The 23,319-nt window shown below is 38.5% G+C and overlaps 1 protein-coding gene across 1 annotated transcript in view; it reads left to right on the top strand.

Annotated features, from left to right (window-relative positions):
• Window positions 1–23,319, top strand: part of LOC310736524 (fibronectin type-III domain-containing protein 3A-like) — a 38,434-nt gene that overhangs the window by 8,907 nt on the left and 6,208 nt on the right. The window contains exons 3-23 of the mRNA XM_083560071.1: window positions 5,929–6,004; window positions 6,102–6,178; window positions 6,320–6,524; window positions 7,908–8,141; window positions 9,649–9,707; window positions 9,867–10,030; window positions 10,918–10,977; window positions 11,806–11,944; window positions 12,080–12,133; window positions 12,222–12,346; window positions 12,570–12,753; window positions 13,915–14,001; window positions 15,117–15,255; window positions 16,035–16,097; window positions 16,230–16,348; window positions 16,446–16,551; window positions 17,569–17,744; window positions 20,476–20,589; window positions 20,680–20,829; window positions 21,999–22,285; window positions 22,381–22,584. Of these exons, the coding sequence (XP_083416197.1) occupies window positions 5,929–6,004; window positions 6,102–6,178; window positions 6,320–6,524; window positions 7,908–8,141; window positions 9,649–9,707; window positions 9,867–10,030; window positions 10,918–10,977; window positions 11,806–11,944; window positions 12,080–12,133; window positions 12,222–12,346; window positions 12,570–12,753; window positions 13,915–14,001; window positions 15,117–15,255; window positions 16,035–16,097; window positions 16,230–16,348; window positions 16,446–16,551; window positions 17,569–17,744; window positions 20,476–20,589; window positions 20,680–20,829; window positions 21,999–22,285; window positions 22,381–22,584 (2,822 nt within the window). The remainder of the gene's footprint in view (window positions 1–5,928; window positions 6,005–6,101; window positions 6,179–6,319; window positions 6,525–7,907; window positions 8,142–9,648; window positions 9,708–9,866; window positions 10,031–10,917; window positions 10,978–11,805; window positions 11,945–12,079; window positions 12,134–12,221; window positions 12,347–12,569; window positions 12,754–13,914; window positions 14,002–15,116; window positions 15,256–16,034; window positions 16,098–16,229; window positions 16,349–16,445; window positions 16,552–17,568; window positions 17,745–20,475; window positions 20,590–20,679; window positions 20,830–21,998; window positions 22,286–22,380; window positions 22,585–23,319) is intronic.

Genomic DNA, 23,319 nt, shown 5'->3' with positions numbered 1-23,319 from the left:
GGTGCTTGCTGTGGACATTTAAACGTGGACAGCTGAGTTGAGTTACTGGAGACAGTGAACGAGGGTGCATGTCATGTGACTAAAAATGGTAATGATATGATGTTAATGAGGTTTGGCATTAGACGTTTGTTGAGTGATTTTGTAGTCGAGGCCGTGACATAAAAGCTTCTACTGTCAGGAGAACTTAACTCCCAACAATCCTGTAGCTCGGAGCCAAAACATCAAAATTGGATGTCCCTCTGGGTGGAGGTTTGTGGTCGGCATATTCTTCCAAACCTGTCAATCACACTGACACGAGCCAGCAGTAGGCGTATACAGTATGAGGTCATTAATGCGGAAAAATTTATTGCACAACGTTAGCCTTCACTGGTCCTGACTGGTAGCTGGTTAATGATAAGTGAGAGCTGGTCAAGGGGTTGGGAATTTTGGCATTTTTAATGTTTTTAAACAGATCACCGGAATTGTTTTCGAAGTCGTTTTTATATTGTATCATGGCTATATAAAAAGGTGTATTTTTTAATCAAAAACTCAATTAACAATTAACCCTTTCAACTCGAAACAAAAAAAGATGGTGCTCTTGGTGGACCTTTTCTGAAGTACTGTGCATTGCGTACGCACCTAACTTTGCCGAGCCCTGATACTATGGTTTGGTTATCAACTGACCTTGGTCTATTTCCTGTTTTGAGTGTGATTCACGTTTTTTGGCATTTAACTGCCTGCTTGTCAATAAACACATCCGTTTCTGCCCCAGCCTCCTACCACAATGAGAACGAAATGCAATGTGGTGTGTTTTTTTCTAACTGTTTACTGCATTTGACTGCAAAATCACTTTAGAAATCCAGCATCCAGCTGAGTTTCCGCAACTGGTGCAGTTGCTGACCGCACAGATGAGAATATTCTTACATACTCCTTTACCCTCGAAAAACGGTTGAAATCCTGCTTACTGTCACTGTCGGTTAAGGGGTTAAGGGTTTTGGACGATTAAATCGTTTCTTGCAAAAATAAAACAGAAATAATAATTCAGAAAGCAATTATTATCGCACATTAGTTCAAACTAGTCGACTAAGGATACATTTTTGCACAATCTTGTGCTTCTTTCTTATTAGTGGCCTTTAGACAAGTGTTTTAAGAAAAGTCAAACATTAAAATTTTATTTAAAAAAAAAAGAGACAAAAGAAAAAAAATCTGCCTTTAGTTGTTCGTAACTAAATTCAGGTACCAGCGAGCACGTCCCCGAAGCGCCTGGCTGATCTCAGCTTGTTATCACTGTTCCTGCACGTTATTATCGTCTGCATTACGGTGAATTACAGTGTGCTGTTGTCAGGATGAAACTCGTGCAGCGTAAAGCTGGCTTTATTACATGTTTATTTACACATGTTAATCATTAACAGCTGCAGCTGCTCATATGTCTTGTGTGTCGATGGGATTGTGTACGTGTATGTATGTGTGTGTGAGAACTTTTTTTCGTCATCTGGATAATTCTGCGTGCTTTAGTGGTCACACTCTCGTACCAGTCTGTTCTTTTTAACCCAAGTGGATACCAGTTAGTCTTTATTTCGTTCGAACACTTTCTTTAGACAAAGCACTGGGTCATGCGAGGGCTTTCGGGTTTAGTCAAGCTAAGTCGAGAGACTGGAGAGAGGAGAGAAGCGAAGAGAAGAGCGAAGTGTCTGCATTCCTCACAGCCACACTCTGCCAGCAGAATTTCCAGGAAGAGGAGGCAAAAAAGGGGGGGAGGGAAAGGGGCTGGAAGTGTACACATCCGGAACTCGGTCCTGATAGCCTCCGCTGATAGGAGGGTGTCAGTGTGTGTGTGTGTGTGTGTGTGTGTGTGTGTGTGTGTGTGTGTGTGTGTGTGTGTGTGTGTGTGTGTGTGTGTGTGTGTGTGTGTGTGTGTGTGTGTGTGTGTGTGTGGGTGGGGCATGTGTGCTCTTCCCAGCATGTGTTTCTTTTTCACAGTTACTTTCATCAGTGTGTGAAGCAATCGTCTTCTCTGCTGTACTGTAGTGCTTATTGTTCTACAGAAGTTCTGTAAAATAGTGTAATATCTGTTTTAAAACCAAAAGAAACAAATGCAATCTTCTTAAATCGTGGGTGCTTTTAGTTCCAAAAAAACTTTTGATGTGCATCAATTCAGCATTAGCAGATGGTTTAAAAAAAATAAATAAATAAAAAAGAATATATATATTATTAAATTAAATGGGGTTGTGGCCCATGTAAAAAGGCATGCTGTTATATAGCAACAAGAAAAAAAAAAGTGTGGGTAAATCTTTTATTCATCCCACCCACCCCCACCTTTCTGAAAAAAGAAAGCCACATTCCATGCCTGCTTTCCCATCGTTTGGCCTCTAGATCAAAGCCTGCTGGGAGCTCAAAGGCCACACAAAGAGCAGAGACGAGAGCTCGGGTTGAGACGTGGCTTTTGAGCAACTTTATCTCCTTGAGAGTCAGCGTCAGATTAGCCTTAAACAGTCCAGGTCACTGCGTCTCACCATGCTGTCTATCAGTCTTGCAATGGGGGGGCTTGATCTTGTACTTTTCTAATTAAGCAGCACATTTCTTCTTTGGCTGAAGCGTTTAGTGAATCGTACCTGAGAATATGAAGGTACGTTAGAGGAATGCACCAGAATTTTTGCGGAAAGGCATTAAGGAGATGCGATTATTCATCCTAATTAAGCCTCTGTGACTGGGATATGTGACTCAACCCAGGCAGTGACTGAACTTCCCAACACTCCCACACACATTTTACCAGAAGCTGTGTGTTTTTTTTTTGTTGTTTTTTTTTTTTTCTAACAGTGACTAGACGTTACACAGACTGGCGTTAGTCTTGAAAATGTTCTTCTGAATTACACCAAGAACTAACGTTTTGGATCAGACAGTGTTTTTTTTGCCTCTTTGTGTACCCGATTTACATGTCTTTTACTTCCCAGCGATCAAACTATTTTTTTTTTTTTTTTTTGACGTCTTTGGTCCGGTGCGCAAACGAGATCTGCCGAGGAACAACTGTCTCTTCCTATTTTACGTCCTCTCGCCGAAGTTGGAAAAGAGTCTAAATATTTACCCTGCGCCTTTAAAACTGCTTCCTCAGCCCAAACACGTTGTGGGATTGTTTTCTTTTGTTTTGGCACAGACAGAGCAGCTGCTTGACGTCGTTTGTGGTTTTTGGTACGAGATTGGACCGAGCTTGGATGTCGCTCCGGTTCAGCAAATTCTTCCCAACTGTAGCACAAACGCTCCAGCTACTTTAACTCTCAAACGGCTTATTCCTCTTAGGGTCATTTGTCAGTGTTCGCTTTGTTTTCCATATTGTCCAGTTTACACAGTACAACACACACACACACACACACACACACACACACACACACACACACACACACACACACACACACACACACAAAGCCAGAAGGATCTACCTCAAGTGGAGACTATTTTTATAGCAGAGAAGAGTTTTTTTAAGCCGGCACCAAGTCAATTAATCTTTATCGTTCCTTTTTTTTCCCCTCAAATCGTGACGTTAGGACCGAAATATAGTTTCCCTCAGAATCAGTGATGGAATTGAGACCTAATAAACACATCGACAGACAGCGCAGCATCAATTATATACACTAAACACAGACAAGCAACCACAGCCACATAATAAACTTGGACTACGCAAAAACTATTCTATGATTCTAACGTTGTTGTACTTTTTTTCCCCCTTTTCGTATTAATGCCCAAATTTGGAAGTCAAATTTTACTTTCCGTAATAAAACAATTAACAATCAGTATTTAAGCAGCTGTATTGATTACAATGTTTATTGTGTGTAATGCAAAAGTGCAGCCTTACAGCATCAACATATTATGGAAAACTATTCAACGCCTTCAGTTCAAGAGTGCTGTAAAAACACTGCTAAGTATTATTATTTTTATTTATTTTTTCATTGTTTATATCAAACTGCTTTTAGTGTACGAATGAATCAGGCAGTGATAATGTCTGTGCCTTGCTTTTTCCTTTTTACCTCCTTTACCCTAGCCACCCCCCTTTTCCCTCTCTCCCCCTCCCTGTTTCCTCACCTCTGGGTTTTGGCTCCCAGGGATGGCAATGGCTTTGGGGTCTGGTCGGGGCATTCCATGCATACTTCTGCCCCTCTTCCACCGTCTGTATCCTGCATTCCTCACATACTGCCCCAGTCCGCTTCCTCCCCCACTCTTTCTCTCCCTTTTCATTCCAATTACTTTATCTCGCTCTCTCTCTCTCTCTCTCTCTCTCTCTCTCTCTCTCTCTCTCTCTCTCTCTCTTCTCTCTCTCTTTCTCTCTCTCTCTCTCTCTCTGCCCCCCCTTCCCTCTCTCTTTCTCTCTCTTTCTCTCTTTCATACGTTCCACCAGCAATTGTACATAAACTGTTTGTTCACGGCCTTTTGTAAACAGGAATGTGTGTTCTTTCCCCTGTTTTTTGTCATTGATATATATTTGTCACATGCCTGCGACGGCCGCTGGGTCAGTGCAGCAGCGACTGCCTGTGTGCAGAGACTGATGTAACATCCAGGCTCGTGTACATTTCCCATGGAGGCGTATTTTGTCAAATGGGGCCGAGGCTTTGTGCACACACACTCTGCAGGCTAGGGGGAAACAAACGCATGGTTTTGGAGTGTGTGGACGAGTGTTTTTACTGAGCCAGACATCATATGGAAAGCATTCAAATAAAACTGGATATAAGCCATTAGAAATGGGAAATATGCATATTGTTAATATTAAAAGTAATAAAAAATATATATATATATATATATATATATATATATATATATATATATATATATATATATATATATATATATAAAATCTAATAAGACACAAAATGCACAATAATGTTGGCTTGTATACACCTTTGTTATTATAAACAAAAAATCAGTGTTGTAGTGGTAAGACGTGGCATGTCCAGTAACGTCACATCACAACAAACTAAAGCAAAAGCAAATCTTTTATTCCCCTTATACCACCGCAAATTCTCAACAATTACAATTCTGAAATGAATAACGAACACCACATTTCACTGAAAATATATTTCTTGTTGTAGAACATGCTTAGCTTATAATATCTATAAACAGACGTTCCACCACTGCCTTAAAGCGATTTCAATAAAGCTTTTTTAATTCGACCAGGACGGGCCTAATTTCAATTTTAAAAGGTGTATTTCCACGATAAAGTATTAAGACATAACAGTAAGCCATGTTACTGTTTAAAACGTTTTGCCTATTACAAAACTCTGATGCGCAGATCTGCGTTTACATCACAGAATTCTTCATCACATTAAGGATTCCATGTATTAAATGAAAGACTTTACTTATCTGAATCTCATTGCCCATGTAGGCACATACATAGGCGGCTGCAATGGCAGGTCTTCCTGTACCAGAAAGAAAACCAAAGGATATATTCTATTATTTAGTTTAGGTGCTTGTATTCAGACACCAAGCTGTAATTTCAATTTCTATTTTGACTTCTCAGACTTGATTTGGAACGCTTTTCTGCAGAATAAACACCAAAAAACAGCCACATTTCGAGATTTTAGCCACACTTGTGCCACTGCTTGTGAGAAAGATTTTAAATACTGGTTTAAGTTTGCAGACAATGATGTAGAAAAAGAAAACTTTTGTTACCATAATCATAATACGCTGCCCAGCACTTAGAAGCACACACAAAAAAAACCCTGTAGTTAAAACACATCAAATGTAATCACCGCATAAATCACAAAGCTGATGCAACTCTTTCCAGAAATCTTTATAATGACTGTGGAGTTTCAGGACACAGTAGCAGGGACTTTTTGTTTTGGAAGTAAAGATAAACAAACAAAGCGGGGCTCCATGTATTTGAAGTGTTATTTCACGTTCACATGGTTCACATCATAGCTCAAGACGTCTGATTGTTTTACTGTTTGTTTGTGTCTTTTCCAGATGGTCCTGGTGCAGGTCAATCCAGGAGAGACGTTTACTGTACGCACAGACGATGGCCAGATTCAGTGCATTACAGGTAAATTCTACACACACACACACATATACACACGCATGTATGTTCAGGTTTTTAGTTTGTGGTATTTATATATATGCTGCATTCTGTGTTTTTTCAGGTCCGGCACAGGTGCCCATGGTGTCGCCTAATGGCACCGTGCCTCCAATTTTTGTGCCTCCAGGTTACATATCTCAGGTATTCTCATCATCGTTTATTATGCCATAAAAATCATTGCTGTAATTGTATTTTGAATTAATAGACAAGCAGAGATGAAAAGAAGTGATTCAGGACTAATAAACCCAAAAACTGTTTTGTGGTCTTGTGTGTCCCCTACAGGTGGTGGAGGAGAACGGCATGTGGAAGGTGCTGGTTCTGCCTCATACTATGGAGTTTCATCCCACTTTACCCCCTGTGCCACCACATCTCCCACTGTACACGCCACCACAACCAGCCATGCTGCACCACCCACACTTCTACCCCACCGAACTCTCTCCTCACTACATTCACCAGCTGCCTGCACTTCCTGTCTACCCTGATCAAGGTGAGCACAAACTCACACTCCCACACACCCTAATACATAATATGTTTGTATATGTGTATAGGACAGCGGTTGACCCATTTATTAGATGACACATATTATTAACTTTGCAACAATCTTACCCAGGGTGTATTCACCTGCAAACTTAACCAGAGTCCAGGTGTGAATAAAGAGTGCACTAAATTCTAGAGGTCCAGTTTTTATGATTGTAATTCGAGCTGTTTCTATCAATTATTTTAGTAATCGGGTACGCTGCCGATTATTCCAACCATTAATCGAGTAATCGGATAAAAAGTAGTTGTTTATAAAAAGAGCAACCCTAAATATACAAGAAAAAGTTTGTTTGCAACTTGTTCCCTTTTTTAAAAAATGTCAAATTTTGATTTCTGAAATTGCATAAAGAATATATGTGCAATCTAAACCTATTTAGTGCTTTTAATTTCCATATAACACTTGAAAATGTAAATGCAAATATATACATAAAAGAAAATCATAAATAAAAAATGTTTATTTTAAAATTATTCCAAACTTTGGAAACTTTGTGTGTCATTCTTTGACCTGAATCCTATGATTTTTTCCGAGTTTTTTCTCGCAAAACGATTTTATTTAACATCCGATAACATACAACATTTCTGGTGCATCCACCGGTATCTATGTTGTCGGCCTGAAGTGTGAAGCTGTTGGCGTATGAGTGAGGCTCCTCTGCTTCATCTGTCTTGTTCCGTCTTCTCCAGAGCTGATTGTTAGACAGTTCTCTCCAGGGATCGGAAGCTTAGTTTGGTACCATGCAATTTTATTGATTGTAGACCATTTTATAAGGCGGTGGCACTGCCCGATTTGATGGGGGGGGGAACTTAACTTTTTTTATTTAATGAGGCTATGATGTTTTTTTCTGTTAGTTGGGACCCACTAAAACTTCAAACTAGCTCAAACGAGTCTGGCCATAGGCCTCCTCTCTTGCTTTTTTTTTTATTTTTATTTTTTTATCAATTCTAATGTATATCATAAATATTAACTAGATCTCTTGATCTGTTTGCATGGTGTTATTTTGATTTAGTTTCTTTCCTAACCAGTTGTGTGCAGGAGGTAAGCTGAAGACTAAAGGTATAATTGTGCAAAGGAGTAGGCTGCATGCCCGGGACACAAAGATTACATGTCTGTCCTGATAGTTATTTATTCGTAGTTGCTCAGTGGACAAGTAGATTCATATTCATAGATGCTCGGTGGACTTTTACTGCTGAAGTGACATGTTGCCTTTTTTTTTGTCTACTTCAGACACTTGGCTAACTAGCATAACATATGTTATAAGACTATTTGGTTTCTAGGACAACTGTTCTACATTTATGATGTGTTCTGAGAATTGTGTGTCTGTCTGTATGCACCCAGACATGATGTGCCACAGTGTATCAATGCCCATCCGTGAAGAGCGTGCAGTAAAAATGCAGGAGCAGCTGCAGCGGAGGCTGAAAGGCGGGCATTTGGGTGCTACTAACGGCATGCCACTCACTCACAACGGACACAGCAAAGTCCGGACAGGCATGGCTGCATCTCCAACTCCACCACGTCTTAAACACTCAGTCCGCAACAGAGGCTCGTCTCAGAGTGACTATGAGGTTAAAGGTGAATTGTGCACACACATGCACACACTGTTCACTTTAACTGGAACGCATGTACATTTGCCCAATTATGCAGTTATCTAATAGAAGCACGATGCATACACTCGTGCAGATACAAGTAGAGATTCAGATGTTTGCATTATACATCTAAATAGGGGAAATGTGTGTTTTTTGTGACTCTAATTGTAACATGGTTGTTGGTGTCATATAGGCCAGTGGTCCCCAAACTTATTTTGCGCCACAGACCAGATTAATGTCGGACAATATTTTTACGGACCGGTTTAATGGCAGATATTATTTTGACAGGTCGGCCTTTAAGGTGTGGTGGATAAATACAACAAAATAAAATGATAGGACGGCATAAAAACTGGTATTTTCTAAATATTATAATAAACGTGAATCCACAGTGTTGTTCTTTGTTCGTTTTGCTAGCTTGGGGGTTTCAATTTAGCTGTTATGTATTATGTGTTAGCGGCTGGAGCAGCCCCTTTAAGAAGGTATGTACCGGAGAGAATCCGGTAATTTTCCAAAATAAAACATCGTTCAGAATCAGATTATAAATAAAACGGAAATAATGAAGGTAATGTATCCTTTCCGTGCGGCCCGGTACCAATTGACCCGCGGACCAACCCGGAGAGAGCCTCTAGAAAAATTGAGCGAGCAATAGATCTGTGGGTAGTAATGCGTTTCAGAGGAAACGGCTCAGTTGGTTTAAGCGGGCAGAAAGGATAAATTATCTCAAATATTCACTTATTACAGTCATGGCGAAAAAATGTGTCTCAGCATGTACAAAACACAGAACCTTGTGGTGGATGACCTACAACGTTAAAAAACACACATCAAGTTTTACTTACGTCAGCCAAGACCAACAGTCTGAGGCTACCTTGGGAACAGTTTAACCCAAACAGACAAGCTAAAAAGTAGAGAAATACATCTAAACATCATCATCAAAATCAATCATTAGAAAAATCACAGTCTTTAGCTGTCTCTTTATACTTCTATGACAGGACACCAAAACCCTTTGCAGAAAATAGAGATCATTTAAATGGCATCTCTTGTGCTGATGCCAAGGCTTTAATAGATTTTTAGTTGCAGTCTGGTGTTTAAGTGACAGCATTGAACAGCATTTGTATATATATTTATAGTTACCTAAATATACTTTTTAGATCCATTATAACAGATGAATCATGTTATAATGGAAACCTAATGAAGTCATTTTGACTTGGGAGCAACTTGAAATAAAGATGTCCACAAATACTGGCTTTTGGAAACATGCAGAAATGTGAAATTTGTCAGCGTCACATGACACATATCATATAACATATATCACAAACATACCTCACACACATAGATATTCCATCAGTAGGATACCCAAACAGTTTTGTTTTATATAAACTAAACAACATACAAACAAACATAAACTCATCTTTGTTTTTAATGCAAAAAAAATCTGTCTGGAGCGGGATAATAGAACGTGACACTTTTGTCTAATGGAACTGTTACATCTGCAGATCCGGAAGAGGAAATGAGGCGAGTGCAGGAGCTGCTATCTTCTGTATGCAAACCAGCAGTAAGTATTTTACACTTATGGAGATGATAACAGCCTACAAGTCAGTTTTAAAGTGCATTAGTTCTGTTATAATTTCCTGTCCCCCCCCCTCTCTCTCTCTCTCTCTCTCTCTCTCTCTCTCTCTCTCTCTCTCTTTCTCTCCCTCCCTCCCGTCCTCAGGTTGGCAGTGTCACGTCACACTCTGCAGTTCTCTCCTGGCGTCCTCCCCTCAATCTACTGTCAGAATCAGATGCACACTTACACTCACACCCTGCATTGCCGCTCAGCTACGAGCTGGCCTTGTTCCAGAGTGGCTCAGAGGGAGATTTCAAACTCGTGTACCAGTAAGTCTTGAGATCCACAAAACCTGATTACAGTGTTAATTACACTATATAGCCGAAGGTTTGTGGACATGTTGAACATCCCATTCTAGATGTAGTCCTTCCATTTGTTGTTACAATCAGGTCCATCCTTTCAGGAAGACTTTTCTCTACATTTTGGAGTGTGCTTGTGTTCCTGTGTTGATTTAGACACACAAGCATTAGTAAGGTTGTGTTCATCCAAAAGGTGTTCAGAATCTGTGCAGGCCATTAAAATTCTTTTACTCCATTTTTGGCAAGCCATGTCTTTGTAGACCTTGCCTAATATTTATTTTAAAACTTTAGCATGCAAAGACATTCAACACAAGTGTGTGCTTCCAAATTTCTGCAAACAGTTTGTGGGAAAAACTCACATATGAATGTGTCCACAGTCCTTTAGCCATACAGTACCTGCACTTTAGCTTCCTCATTGGAACTGCCTCGAACTGCCTTGAAATAATTTGGGGGCATCCTCATGCCACAGCAAAGTCTCTTTATTTATTTATTTGTTGTTGATTTGTTGTTGCTGTTTTTGGTGTTTAAGAATCAAGAATACACTTTTACACAGTTTACGCTGACAGAGTGGTTTAGAATGTGCTTGCATTGCTGCTGGCGGAAACAGCACAGACAGGGCGCAAACATTTGCACTGGTTTCTAAAAGAAATGACAGCAACACATTGGATATCACAGTGGGATGTCGATCTGGAAGTGTCCTCTTATTAACATTCATTTAAATCTCACTGCTGATGCTCAAAACAATACAAAAAAAAAGAATGGCCTATGGTCTAAGACTTTATTTAGTAAAACTTTGATCTTTTGACTGCTTCTGTGCACATTCCTCGCATGCTTCATAATGCTGAACGTTCTTCCAGAGGGAAAGACACTGCATGTACTTTGGGAGAGCTCAGACCTGCTACACACTATTATGCCAGGTGAGACACACCGACACTCACATGTTAACTCTTGTCAATTTGATGGAGATTTGTCAATCAGAGATGTGTTTTGAGTTAACTGGGAAGTTGGGAGTTCAAACACCATCTTCCAGTCACTACCAGTTAAAAGTAAATTAGATTATTATGAATAAATAAGAATTTAAGATGAATCACCATGGTGTAATCATCCATTAAAACTTTGTAACTGTGGCTCAAAGGGTGACATTTTACTCTCTGCATCACCAATCAAAAAACCTGACCCAACATTAGCAGGTTCTACACCCATGAATGAGACACAGCATGGCAGATTAGTGGGTGTAACATTTTCATGAAAAGAATCCAGACATAAAGCTGTGTCTTAAATTCTTTACATATTGTGTTAGTATTTCATGTACCATAAACCATAAAACAAAATAAATCTGCATTTTATATATTAAACAACATAATTAGGAAACATTTTGGGATGTACATTTCCAGTAATCAGAATATGAATATATATATATTGTTATTTCTTAATCCATAAAGTATGAAAGTATGTTCCACAGTTGCAACCACCCATTGAGTCACTCCTGATCTCTTGACCTTTAACCTTTTAACCTAGGCAAACTTTTTTCTTGGGCTGTATTTAAAGTTTTAAGTCTTTGCATTCAACTGTCTAGCAAATGAAAAAATCAAATTGCTTGGAGTACATGTGAAGTTTCTGTTCGAATTATTCATATTATACTTTATAGTCTTTATAAGGACATATTTTCTATTTTAAGTTCATAAATGCATGTATGAAGGCCTTGACACTGTACTGTATGCTGATGCTCTGTCTGTGTGTGAAAGGGTGTGTGTGGCATGTAGGTCAATGAAAGGAGCCCCATCAGAGAGTATAACCTTCACTACACTGTGCAGCGTCCCAGACACTCCTGCAGTCCCCCAATTTATTCGGCACACCGAGAGCTCCATAAGCCTTCAGTGGAGAGTAGGCCCTTTTTTGTACATGTTCAATTTTTACAAGTCTAGGCTTAGTTTTCTCTTCTTATAAATGAAACAGTAATTCCATAATATAGTTTAAAAATCAGCTCATTATCAGCTTCTTTATTCTTGTCTGTCTCAGTCGCCCAATGACAATGGCTCAAAGATCACCGGCTTTTGCTTGGAATACCACGAGGTGAGGACTGGACACTGAACAAGCACCAATCTTTCTTTCCATTCAAATCATAATCTTGTAAGTATGAATGTGCATTTTGTTTGATCAGCAGGGAAAACAAAGTGCATTTAAGGAGATTTACAGTGGCCTTGCCAAGCAGTACAAAGTTGTGCACCTCATGCCTTCAACAAAATATGCCTTCAGACTTGCTGCTAAAAACGATGTAGGAATGAGGTAAGCATATTATTTCTCCCCTAGATCTCACAAATGAATTCAGTGATTCTTTGATTATATCACAGGTATTAATATTCTAATAATATAAATTGGATATGTTGTTGAATGTAATTCATGTTTCTGGATCAATTTTAGTCACAAGCTAGATTTATTTTTTCAGTTCTGGTCTAGATTAAGAATGATTTGCTCAACACAAGCATGTTCATCCGTCTTCTCTTTCCAGTGCCTTCAGTGATGTTCTGAGTTGTTGCACAGGCAGCTGTGTCATGTCTTCTCCAGTTCCTCCACCTACACCTCGTCTGATAGAGGCTGGCGTAACATGGCTGAGTCTAGAGTGGAGCTCCCCCTGTGGGACAGCCAGCCAAGAAACACTCTGTTACACTCTGGAGATGGAAGAGACTGGATCTGTGAGTGCGCACACAAACCAGTAGAAATACAATCACTGTAATTCTACTGGAGTATGTGGCAAACAATAGTGTTTCATTGTGTATACAACCTTGCATAAGTATTCGCTCCACTGAACATAGAGGTATAACGTGGAACTGAGACAAAACTTTAAAATTTTTGTTGCTGTGAAATCCCTTAATTTGGTGACTTCTGGTGCCATCTGGTGCTATCAGAAGTCACCTAATTAGTTGAATGGAGTCGACCTGTCTGCAGTCGTCTCTCAGTCTCAGTGTAATTTCAATATAAACAAATCTGTTTCTGGAAGGGCCCATATTCATTTTCTAAACAAACAGCAAAAGGAAACCTAAGGAGCTTTCAAGTATTATTTAGGGTTTGGCAATTAACAAAAAAACAACAAAAAACACAAACAAAATCACATACCTGCCGAGCAACATTAAATCTATTATATAAAAAAAAAAAAAAACACAAAAGCAACTCTGCCTAGTCAGTCTGTCTTTTATCTATTAGTCAGACAAGCAATCAGGAGACCCAAACCCAACTCTGGATGAGCTGGAGTAATCCAAAGCTTAGATTATAGAAGCTGTTCACAGGAAAAACACATCATTGCGCACAGCAATTTTGTGGAAGACTGCCAGTGTTCGGCTTATGTTTTGCAGGAAACCCACTCATCACCCAGAGAACACCGTTCCAACAGTGAAGCGTAGTGGTGCCAGCATAATACTACCTTTGCCCTCTTGGTTGCTTCTATAATTTTTAGGTGTACATCTTCTTCAGTTCATCAGAAGACGAAGGCCCCAATTGGACTGTCTGTGTGCATTTTTTTGTGTTTGAGAGATGACAAGAACAGCTGGTATCTGCAGTGTAATACTTAACCATAGCTTCAGATACTCAAGTCCAAATGCACTGCAGTGTGCCTAATTAGATACAGATGTTGGAGGCAGTTTATGCGCCTTCGTCCTACTTTCTTCTCACATATGTCTCTGTTTACCAGTCCTGCTTGACCACAGTGGCATGCTAAAGGTTAAAAAACAGTCAAGCCAACACTTGTTATGACTTATATTTTCTGTTTTAATGGGTAAAGGCCAGAAAGTGGTTTGCAACATAGTCATGTTGACAAGATGTTTTTTTTTTTTTTTTTTTTTTTTTTTTTTTATGTGCAGGGGTGTGGCTTCCAGCCGAAGCATAGAGGGGAGGAGCAGTCATGTATAGTGAGGGAGCTCAGGCGATACACCTCTTACCGATTTAGGGTGAGTGATGGAATATGAAGTGCATTTGACAAGTTAATATTTAAAGATTTAGATTTGTTTTCTATTTAACCAGCTTTTGTTGAATTCTGTACAGAATGAAATGGGTTATTTTAAAACGAGCAGTGGAAAATTATGAAACGGTTACTAAAGGTTTTGAACTCTTTTAAGTTAAACATTATCTAATTTTAAAACAATAGGCCCCCTCCCCCAACACAACACACACACACACACACACACACACACACACAACCTACACAGCTTCCTTCTACTGAGTTTCAGCTACATCCTCTGGCTCAGTTTGCTGTTTTATTTTAGCAGCTCACATGACAAAATGCTGCCCCACAACCTAAAATATCCAGCACGTTTGATTCATTTCCTGCAGTTGGATTGTATTGGGGTTGAACTGTGTTCTCATTGGAGTCAGACTGCCCCCGGGTTGTTTTGGACATGGCCTGAGAAACCTGGCTAGTTCTGTCGATACTGGTGAAATTGCTGTAAATGCACCAGTGTATGTTTTTAAATAAAACCTGCATATGTGAAACAGCACCAATTCTCGGTGTATGAAGTCTTTTAACCATGTGTCTGTCTGGGAAAAATGTCACTGTGGCTGCATTCTAGACAATATAAAAATGCAAAAATTATTTACAATTTCTACAAATATTTATTTGCGCTATATTGTCCTTTAAGATGTCACCAATATATTTTATTAAAACAACATGATTCTTTTTATTTTTTTATCTCGCCTAGACGTTTTGTCTAATTGCAAAGATTTGATATGATTTGATTGGGTGTAAAGACATCTAAAACCTCACCCACCAAATTTCCTCACAGAAACAAAATTCCACAAGGGAATTCTCACATTCGAATAGATAGATTCAGCAGAGACACATTTTACAGTCCAGGAAAGTCTTGGAATTTTTTTTGACCTGTAGTAGAAACTGTAAAAATATTAATATGTGAAGGGCAGACCGACTCACAGCTGGACACAAACATACATGTATACACATATATACACTTATATATGAGAGCACATCACAGGAAAAATAAACCTGTTTATTATTGATAATGTCCCTTTAATAATTCTAGTGGTTCATCATGTTCTTGTGTTTTAACAGGTGTCTGTGGCTGGACCAGAGGGTCACAGTGTGTCTAGTGCAGAAGTGGAATACCGAACCTTGCCAGAGCAACCAGGCAGGCCAGGAAAACCTTCACTGCACAGTTCGGTACAACCACACAGCCTGGATGTTGTCTGGGGTAAGCCACTCTCCGATCAGTACAAAGAGTTATTCTCAAAATATAGGTGTATACAGTGATGTGTGAAAACCTGTAGACTTTCTTAGATTTTCCTGGATGTTGACCAACAGAACCCAATTAAATATTAGAAACAAAAATATTATACATGGATATTTATTTATGATCCCATTTATGATGCAGTATTGCATGTCTGTGACTGGCAAACATACGCAAGCCGTTGTTTTTGGTATCATTTGCGACAGCCTCGTGTAGCATTAACTGCAGGACTGTGCCTGTGTCCGTTATCCAAATCGAATGTGTCTCGTTTTAAAGCAAAACATAAAATGTATTTTGATCTTACTGTACAGCAATACTGCAGGAAAGTTTGCTAGTACTTATCAATAGGTTATGGTGTCTATGATGCCCATGTCTATGGAACAGCATGTCCTGTGAGTAAAAATAAGTGCTGGTATGTGATCATTTATAACACCATCACATCATAGTACACAAAGAGTATCTCAGTTATGTAACTAAACACAAGTGATGATTTGAAACTGTTAAAAAAAATTTATATAACAGCTTGAAGTACTCTGTGTAGGCTAAAGCTTTCAGCATGCAAAATGTGAGATCTGCTGTGAATATGAGTGGCAACCAGTTCTGAACGGAGATGCTATAATACACAATCTGTATGTGTATTTAGCAACGCGAAAAAAACTCAGGCAGCTTTTAATGCTTATTTTATATTCTGTATTTGTATGTACTTAATTGTGAGATTATATTGACCACTTATTTCTCATCAGAAGCCCCAGAGGATGACGGAGGCTTGCCGATCACTCTTTATGTGCTGGAACTCAGTCAGAGTGGTGAGAGAAGCTACTGGCTTCAAATCACACCTATATCTAGTTATCATATTAGACCCGAAATATATTTAGCAACATAATAACTGACCAAATGTTTATAACGAACACATACTTTATATGTGTGTTTGTATGTAGATCACCAGTGGGATGTGGTGTACCGTGGCCCTCTCAGACACCATGTGTGTGAGGGCTTGCAGGAAGGGAGATGGTACAAATTGCGTGTGTACTGTGAGAGTTTGGGAGGTCAGAGTCAGGTAAGGGCATTTGGATATTTTGGAATGATGAGCTTTTTGATAGAGCAGGGACATTTGCTTGTGTCCTCTTTGAAGACCAGTTATTTGTTCCTTTCAGGTGTCGGAGAGTCTTTGTGTGCAGATGGCACCTCTGCCCCCAGGACCATGCCAAGCCTTGCGCCCTGCAGAGGGAGCCACATCCTCAGAGATTTCACTATCTTGGGGTGAAGCTTCTTTATTTTTGTTTCTGTTTTAGTTAAAATCGTGATTTATTCAATAGCAAACGTCAAAAACCATTAAACAATGGCTACATGGCCTTATGGTTATTATTTTATTGCATTTTGTTTCTTATTTTAATTTGAATCAAACGTGTTTAGAGGTCTGGAATAGGATCTATGGTTACATCTATTTATATTTATTCAGTTGCTTATGCGTAATAAGCAAATATAAGATACAGTTTAAATAGTGTAATTGGAATCCTTGATTTTATTGGTGTAGTATTTGAGATTTTAACCTTCTGTTATTGTTATTCGCATAACTTGATTTTACTTACTGGTACTTCATTTATATTACTTAGCATTTTTAAATAGTTCTTTCATTTAATTACAAACACTGTGAGATCCAGAAGAATCCAGAGGAAAATTCACAAAAAAAAAGAAAGCCTATATATTATATATACACTGTACATTTTCTTTGAATGTCCTAATTTGTTAGGAAGTTGAGATTAGAGCACATGGTCAGCACCCTTGGAACCAAGAGGGCTAAAGACTAAATAGTGGCAGCGCTAGGTTTGGGTCTGAACGCCTAATTAGATAAATATTCAATTCAATTCAATTTTATTTGTATAATGCTTTTAACAGTGGACATTCCCCCAAAGTAGCTTTACAGCGATAACGTGGTTATTAATTTTGAACTGATATGTTAGTGCCTATAGGATTATCCATAATGACAGCCAGCCATAAAGCCAGTAGTGACAGGGCCAAGAAAAAGCTCCCTGAGGCAGTATGAGGAAGAAACCTTGAAATTAACTGCAAAGGGAACCTCATCCTTATCTGAATGGCACCGAATGAATGTTAGCCTGCTTTCCGATTACTGGCTCACGATCAAAACACTAGCATAAATCTAGCATAAAGGGCGTGTGTCATGTAAATAAGATGTACATTTTAATTGGGATGTGTCATATGCTAATGACCTGTTTGATGAAGTGTTTATATATACATTTGTGTCTGTCTCTGTTCCAGATCCTCCAGTGTGTGATGGAGGGGCAGCAGTCTCTATGTACTGTGTGGAAATGGCTCAGTCAGTGGGAGACTCTCAACAGCAGGTGTTTCAGGGCTCAGATCCCTACTGCACTGTGGGCCAACTTCATCCTGGCACAACTTACCTGTTTTGGGTGAAAGCTTACAATGCAGCAGGGGTAAGTTCATACCGGAGAGCTGTGTGATGATGGGTATATTCGTTAATCCCATATGTGGAATATCAAAGTTTGCTCTACTTTATCATCATTTTTAATATCAAGAACTGTACAAAACTGTTAACAATTTAAGCTACACGTAGCATTTGTATGTTAGCAACAAATTTTAAAAGGAGTAGAAATAATGGCAGTCACAAAAGCAGTCACAAAAGCACAAAAGCATTTTTAGCACGTAAATTTGGACCAGTAGGTGGTGCTGGGAAGAAATGTATTTAAATTTGTTTAAAATTTTGACACACTTTTTTTCAAAGGTTACGACCACAAGCATGCTTCAAGATTAGGCCCAAATTTGACCTGATGGTGATGCTAGATCATTAGGGGCACTTGGCACAAATTTGGTCTAAGTATTTCTAAGACCTGCCCTACACAGATACAGTAGATATATATATATATATATATATATATATATATATATATATATATATATATATATATATATATATATATATATATATATATATACAGCCAAAAGAAGAAGAAGTGGGGGAAAGAAGAATTGGTAGAACAACAAAAGGTTGCACCTTTGGTGCGAAATAAAATAGCCACTACAATTGTGAATGAATTGATCTTGTTAGTCACTAAAATGCACTTAATACACTGTAGTGTCAATTTGTAGAGGTAAATCAGAATGCACACACATGGTTCTTTATTTGCTTTTTTAATCCTTCACTTCAGTTACAGTCACATTTGTGTACAAAAAGGCCACTGAGACACTGTGCTGAGGAGCCGCAGGGCCGATCACATGATTTGGATTTTTAAAGATGCTCTCTCAGCTGATTTATTTGAGGTTTTGTTTTAATCAAAATGTAGTTTTTTTTTTTTTTATTAGTTCAATTCATTTAAATTTTAGTTCAAAGAAAATGGAAAATAGTAATAGTTCCTTCACCATTTATCATTGCCTCTGTAAAAATAAATTGTGTTAATGTTATTTGAGCAAGTTCACATTTCATGTAATGCCTGCTTTCCAAAAAGAACGTTTTTATCGTCTTTAGAAAGTTTTAAACACCTGAAGTTGTAAATGCTATTCAACTTCACTGAAAATGTCTGCATTTTGCATGTGTTTGCAATGTTCATGTGGGTTTACTTCAGTTCTCTTCCCACTGTTCAACAATTTGCAACCTTCACTAACATGACGAGGATAAAGCAGATAAGCAGACAGTAAAATATACAGACAGACAGATACATAAGCAGGTAGATAGTTAAGGTTGATATCTAAAGGAAGATTCACTAAAAGAAGAAAGCCTATATATTATACATTACTGTACAATGGAACTCTTTTCTTTGAATGTCCTAATTTGTTAGGAAGTTGGGATTAGAGCACATGGTCAGCACCCTTGGAACCCAGAGGGCTAAAGACTGAATAGTGGCAGCGCTAGGTTTGGGTCTGAACGCCTAATCAGATGAATATTCAATTCAAATACATTTTATTCGTATAGTGCTTTTAACAGTAGACTTTCCCCCAAAGTAGCTTTACAGATAAAAAATGGTTTTAAGTTTGAATTTATATGTAAGTGCCTAAAGGTTATGCATAATGACTAATCCAGTAGTAACAGTGGCAAGAAAAAACTCTCTGAGGCAGTATGAGGAAGAAACCTGCAAAGGGAACCTCATCCTCATGTGAATGGCACTGAATGAATATTAGCCTGCTTTCCGATTACTGGCTCACAATCAAAACACTAGCATTTATCATATGCTTATGACCCGTTTGATGATGTGTTTATATATACATTTTTCTGGATGCTTGACTTCTTATGTGAAGCTACTTTGTGATAACATCAGAGTAAAAACAAACAGACGACTTAATTAGTCAAATATTCAGTAGGTAAATAAATAGGTTCTAATAGAGCATCAGAGATTCAGCTCGGATTCTGTGGCCACAAGCTTGACAACTAAGACACAGTTTTTTATTACAGCATTTATTCTCTTACACATTTTCAATCTTATTATTAAAAATCTTTTTTGTCCAAATGTATCTCGGATGTGTTTTAAATGCAAATCTGAAATAGGAACTTTGATGCATTTATTTTGGGACTGTAAGAACATCAAACCTTTTTGGCAGGAGGTACATGATATGGTTCAGAAGATGCTGGATAGACAATTTACTTTGTCTCCAACTATTTATTTACTAAACTGCAAAACATCATTGGATTTCTCTACTGACTCACAGGCTTTGTTAAATATAATTACTTATCTGGCGAAGAAATGCATACTTATTCTCTGGTCATCACCAAAGGTACCAACTTTAAAGATGTGTTTAGCACAAGTGGCTAATCTTCTCCCTTTGGAAAAAACTTACGTATGACTTACAGAATAAATCCGATGTATTCTGGCGGATATGGGCCCCTTTGTGGGATTTACTTACTTTGCAGGCAAGACCCTAACCCTAATTTATGTTTTCTTTTTTGTGTTTTGTTTTGTTTACCCATTTGTAGTTGTTTCCATCCTGTTTTGATTTGCCCTTTGCCTTTCCATGGTCACTTTCTCATATTAGCATTATATTGTTGTTATTAATATGCTTGAGTGTATGCTGTGTGTGTTGACTGAGCGGCTCTGTTGTTGTTTTGTTTTAGCGAGAAATAAATAAAAATATAATTAAAAAAAATAATAAAATAAATAAATAAATCTTATTTGTATTATTTCTGTACCAATTATTGCTCCCCTTTTTCCACCACAGTGGGGTCCCCTGTCTGATGTGTGCCAGGCTTCAACGATGCCAGGAGCCCCAGAAGAGTGCAGTGTCCCAAATATTATACTAAATACTTGCAGCAGTGTACTCGCTACCTGGGAGGTGAGAAGGTCAACTGCTTCATTTGTTGTTGTTTTTTTACTGGCAGAAATCTAAAAACTTAAGGAAATTTCTTTATCATTCTTATTACAGAGCCCAGCTTGTAATGGTTCAGAGGTGTATGAGTTTCAGTTGGAGTGGGGTATCGACGAAAGTGCTCTGGAGTTACTGTACTGTGGTTCTTTATCTCAGTATGAAGTGAGAGACTTACAGCCAGCTACACAGTATTACTGCAGAGTGCAGGTAGGAACTTCATGTAATCAAGGCTAAAAAAAAAAAGACATATATATATATATATATATATATATATATATATATATATATATATATATATATATATATATATATATATATATATGGATGGATGGATGGATTTGTATGTGAGTGATTGGCCTTTGTGTTACTGTGTCATTAATTTGGACTTTGCTTAGTTATTAGCTGTGGCCTTAAAGATAAATGATATTTTTTAGTGTGTAATCTGATAATGGCACATATATAAGCACAAGATGATTTTTTACTTTTTAACAATAACACAAAACATTATTTCAAATAATGTGTAAAAATGGATAATAGAATAACTACTTTAAAACATTTTGTGTATCACACTGTTTAATTTCCCTGTTTTATTACATTGGTTCTAATATACCAGACCCTTCACATTAATGTTTACATTAATCTCCTATAGCTCAGTTGTTGCCTTGTGGCTCAGTTTAGCAGCTCATACCTACAGAAATACGCTGCTGTCATGCTCAGATAAAGAGTTGGAGACCAGAATACAGTCAATAAGCTTTATTCGCCTTAGTACTCGAGACAGGAGCTTCGGCAGAAGCACAAACCGGAAAACAGGTAGAATCCCTAACATGGGAAGTCCAGTGATGATCTCAAGTGCGAACTGTAGATCGGACGGTGAGCGAGTGGAAATGGTGGCCTTATAAAGGGGAGAGTAGATTGAAGACAGGTGAAGGTGATTAGTAGGCTGTGCGAGTGTGCTGAGTGCAGAAGGAAGGCATGGCTGGTGGTTCCCTGACAGCTGCGTCCAACCCAAAATTCACAAAAATGCTTTTTTATTTGGGTCAGTTCAGGTTGAATCACTTTCTCACCGCAGTCAAAGCTCTTCACATTTCACTCGAAAGCCTTTAAGACAACCTGGGTTAAACATTGTCCAAACAACAGTACATGTGTGCGTCTGTGTGTGTGTGTGTGTGTGTGTGTGTGTGTGTGTGTGTGTGTGTGTGTGTGTGTGTGTTTAGATTGATTTAATGTTAATTATAGGTAATATTATAAGTCAGAATGAATTTAATAAATTTAAATAAATATTTAGGGTCATAGGTAAACAGAATAAAACAATAAAAGCATTACAATAGAAAATGTCAAAGTAACAAGATGGTTTGTTTTTCTTTTTACACATATAGGCAGTCAATGCTATTGGAGCTGGCCTCTTCAGCGATGTTGCCACAGTACAGACCCCAGCCTCCATCCCAGCAGCTGTAGAACATGTGGAGGAAATTGGGACAAACTCTCTGGGTGTTGGTCCAGCTCATAATACTGCTACCAGTCTGGCTATAAGGTGGACAGAACCTAAGTGTCATGGAGCAGAGATTTCTGGATACAACATAGACTTTGGAGAAGAGCACCCTCTGTCTGTAGGGAGGACTAATTACCACATACTGGAAAATCTTAATTCAGACACTACATATAGGTATTACGAATATATTTAAGATATAACCAAATATTGTTTATAGAAAATAATGATATTTTTCTCGAGAGGTTCCAAATAATTTTGCTGTGTTTCAGGATACGAGTGCAGGCAGTGAATAGCATAGGCGCCGGTCCCTTTAGCACAGCGCTGAAACTCAGAACACGTCCTTTGCCTCCTGAACCCCCAGTGCTGGAGTGTGTGGTGGCTGGACCTCAGAGTCTGAAGCTGAAATGGGGAGACAGGCTTCAGAACAGTCACGGAACACACTACTGTTTGCACATGCAAGATGCTACGGACAGGTACAGTCCCTGCAAGCCTTTAATCTGTGTAGAATATATGATCAATCATCATGTTCGAATGCTACGTAATTCAGACCCATGCTTTGTTCAAAAATTAAGACTTAACAATGTTGAATTTTCTCCTTGGCTTTCTTCACTTTCAAACAACAAAATTTCAATGCGTATGAACATGCATTTATGTAGCTTATTATTTAGAGTGTGCCTATTGGTGTTTTGAACTTCCCGTACTTCAAAGTTGGGATGATGGGATTTACTTTACCTTGATCCAAGTTAAACCACGATGCATGTTGCAAGCCATTAGTATGGCAAACATAATTTTTATGTAACGCAGTTCTCATCATGCATTGCTATAATTGTCGGTTCATTTGTCCATCAGGACAGAAAGGCACCAGGTTTTAAAACAAACGCTCCAAACATCCTTTGATTATCAGATGTCAGGCATCCAAATGCATACTCAAATATAGATTCTTGTTGATTCGTTTATGTCTGTCTCCCTGGTGGGTTAAACAGAGGTCACTGCATAATGATTATGGAGGATTCCAGAGAGAGGATTGAGAAACTTTCGGGGAGTCATAGCTGATTGCACAATAGATGAGCATATAATCAATTAAATACATTTGATTGGGTAGAAGGAAATGCATTATCAGTTGTTCTTTTTTTCATTCATTCATTTTCTCCCGCTTATCCGTAATTCGGGTCGCGGGGGCAGCAGTCTAAGCAGGCCCCCGCCTTCGA

The sequence above is a fragment of the Silurus aristotelis genome (assembly GCF_946808225.1).
Source record: "Silurus aristotelis genome assembly, chromosome: 14".
Taxonomy (NCBI): Eukaryota; Metazoa; Chordata; class Actinopteri; order Siluriformes; family Siluridae; genus Silurus; species Silurus aristotelis.
Note: the sequence above shows the minus strand (reverse complement) of the source record. Positions and strands in the feature narration are given on the sequence as shown.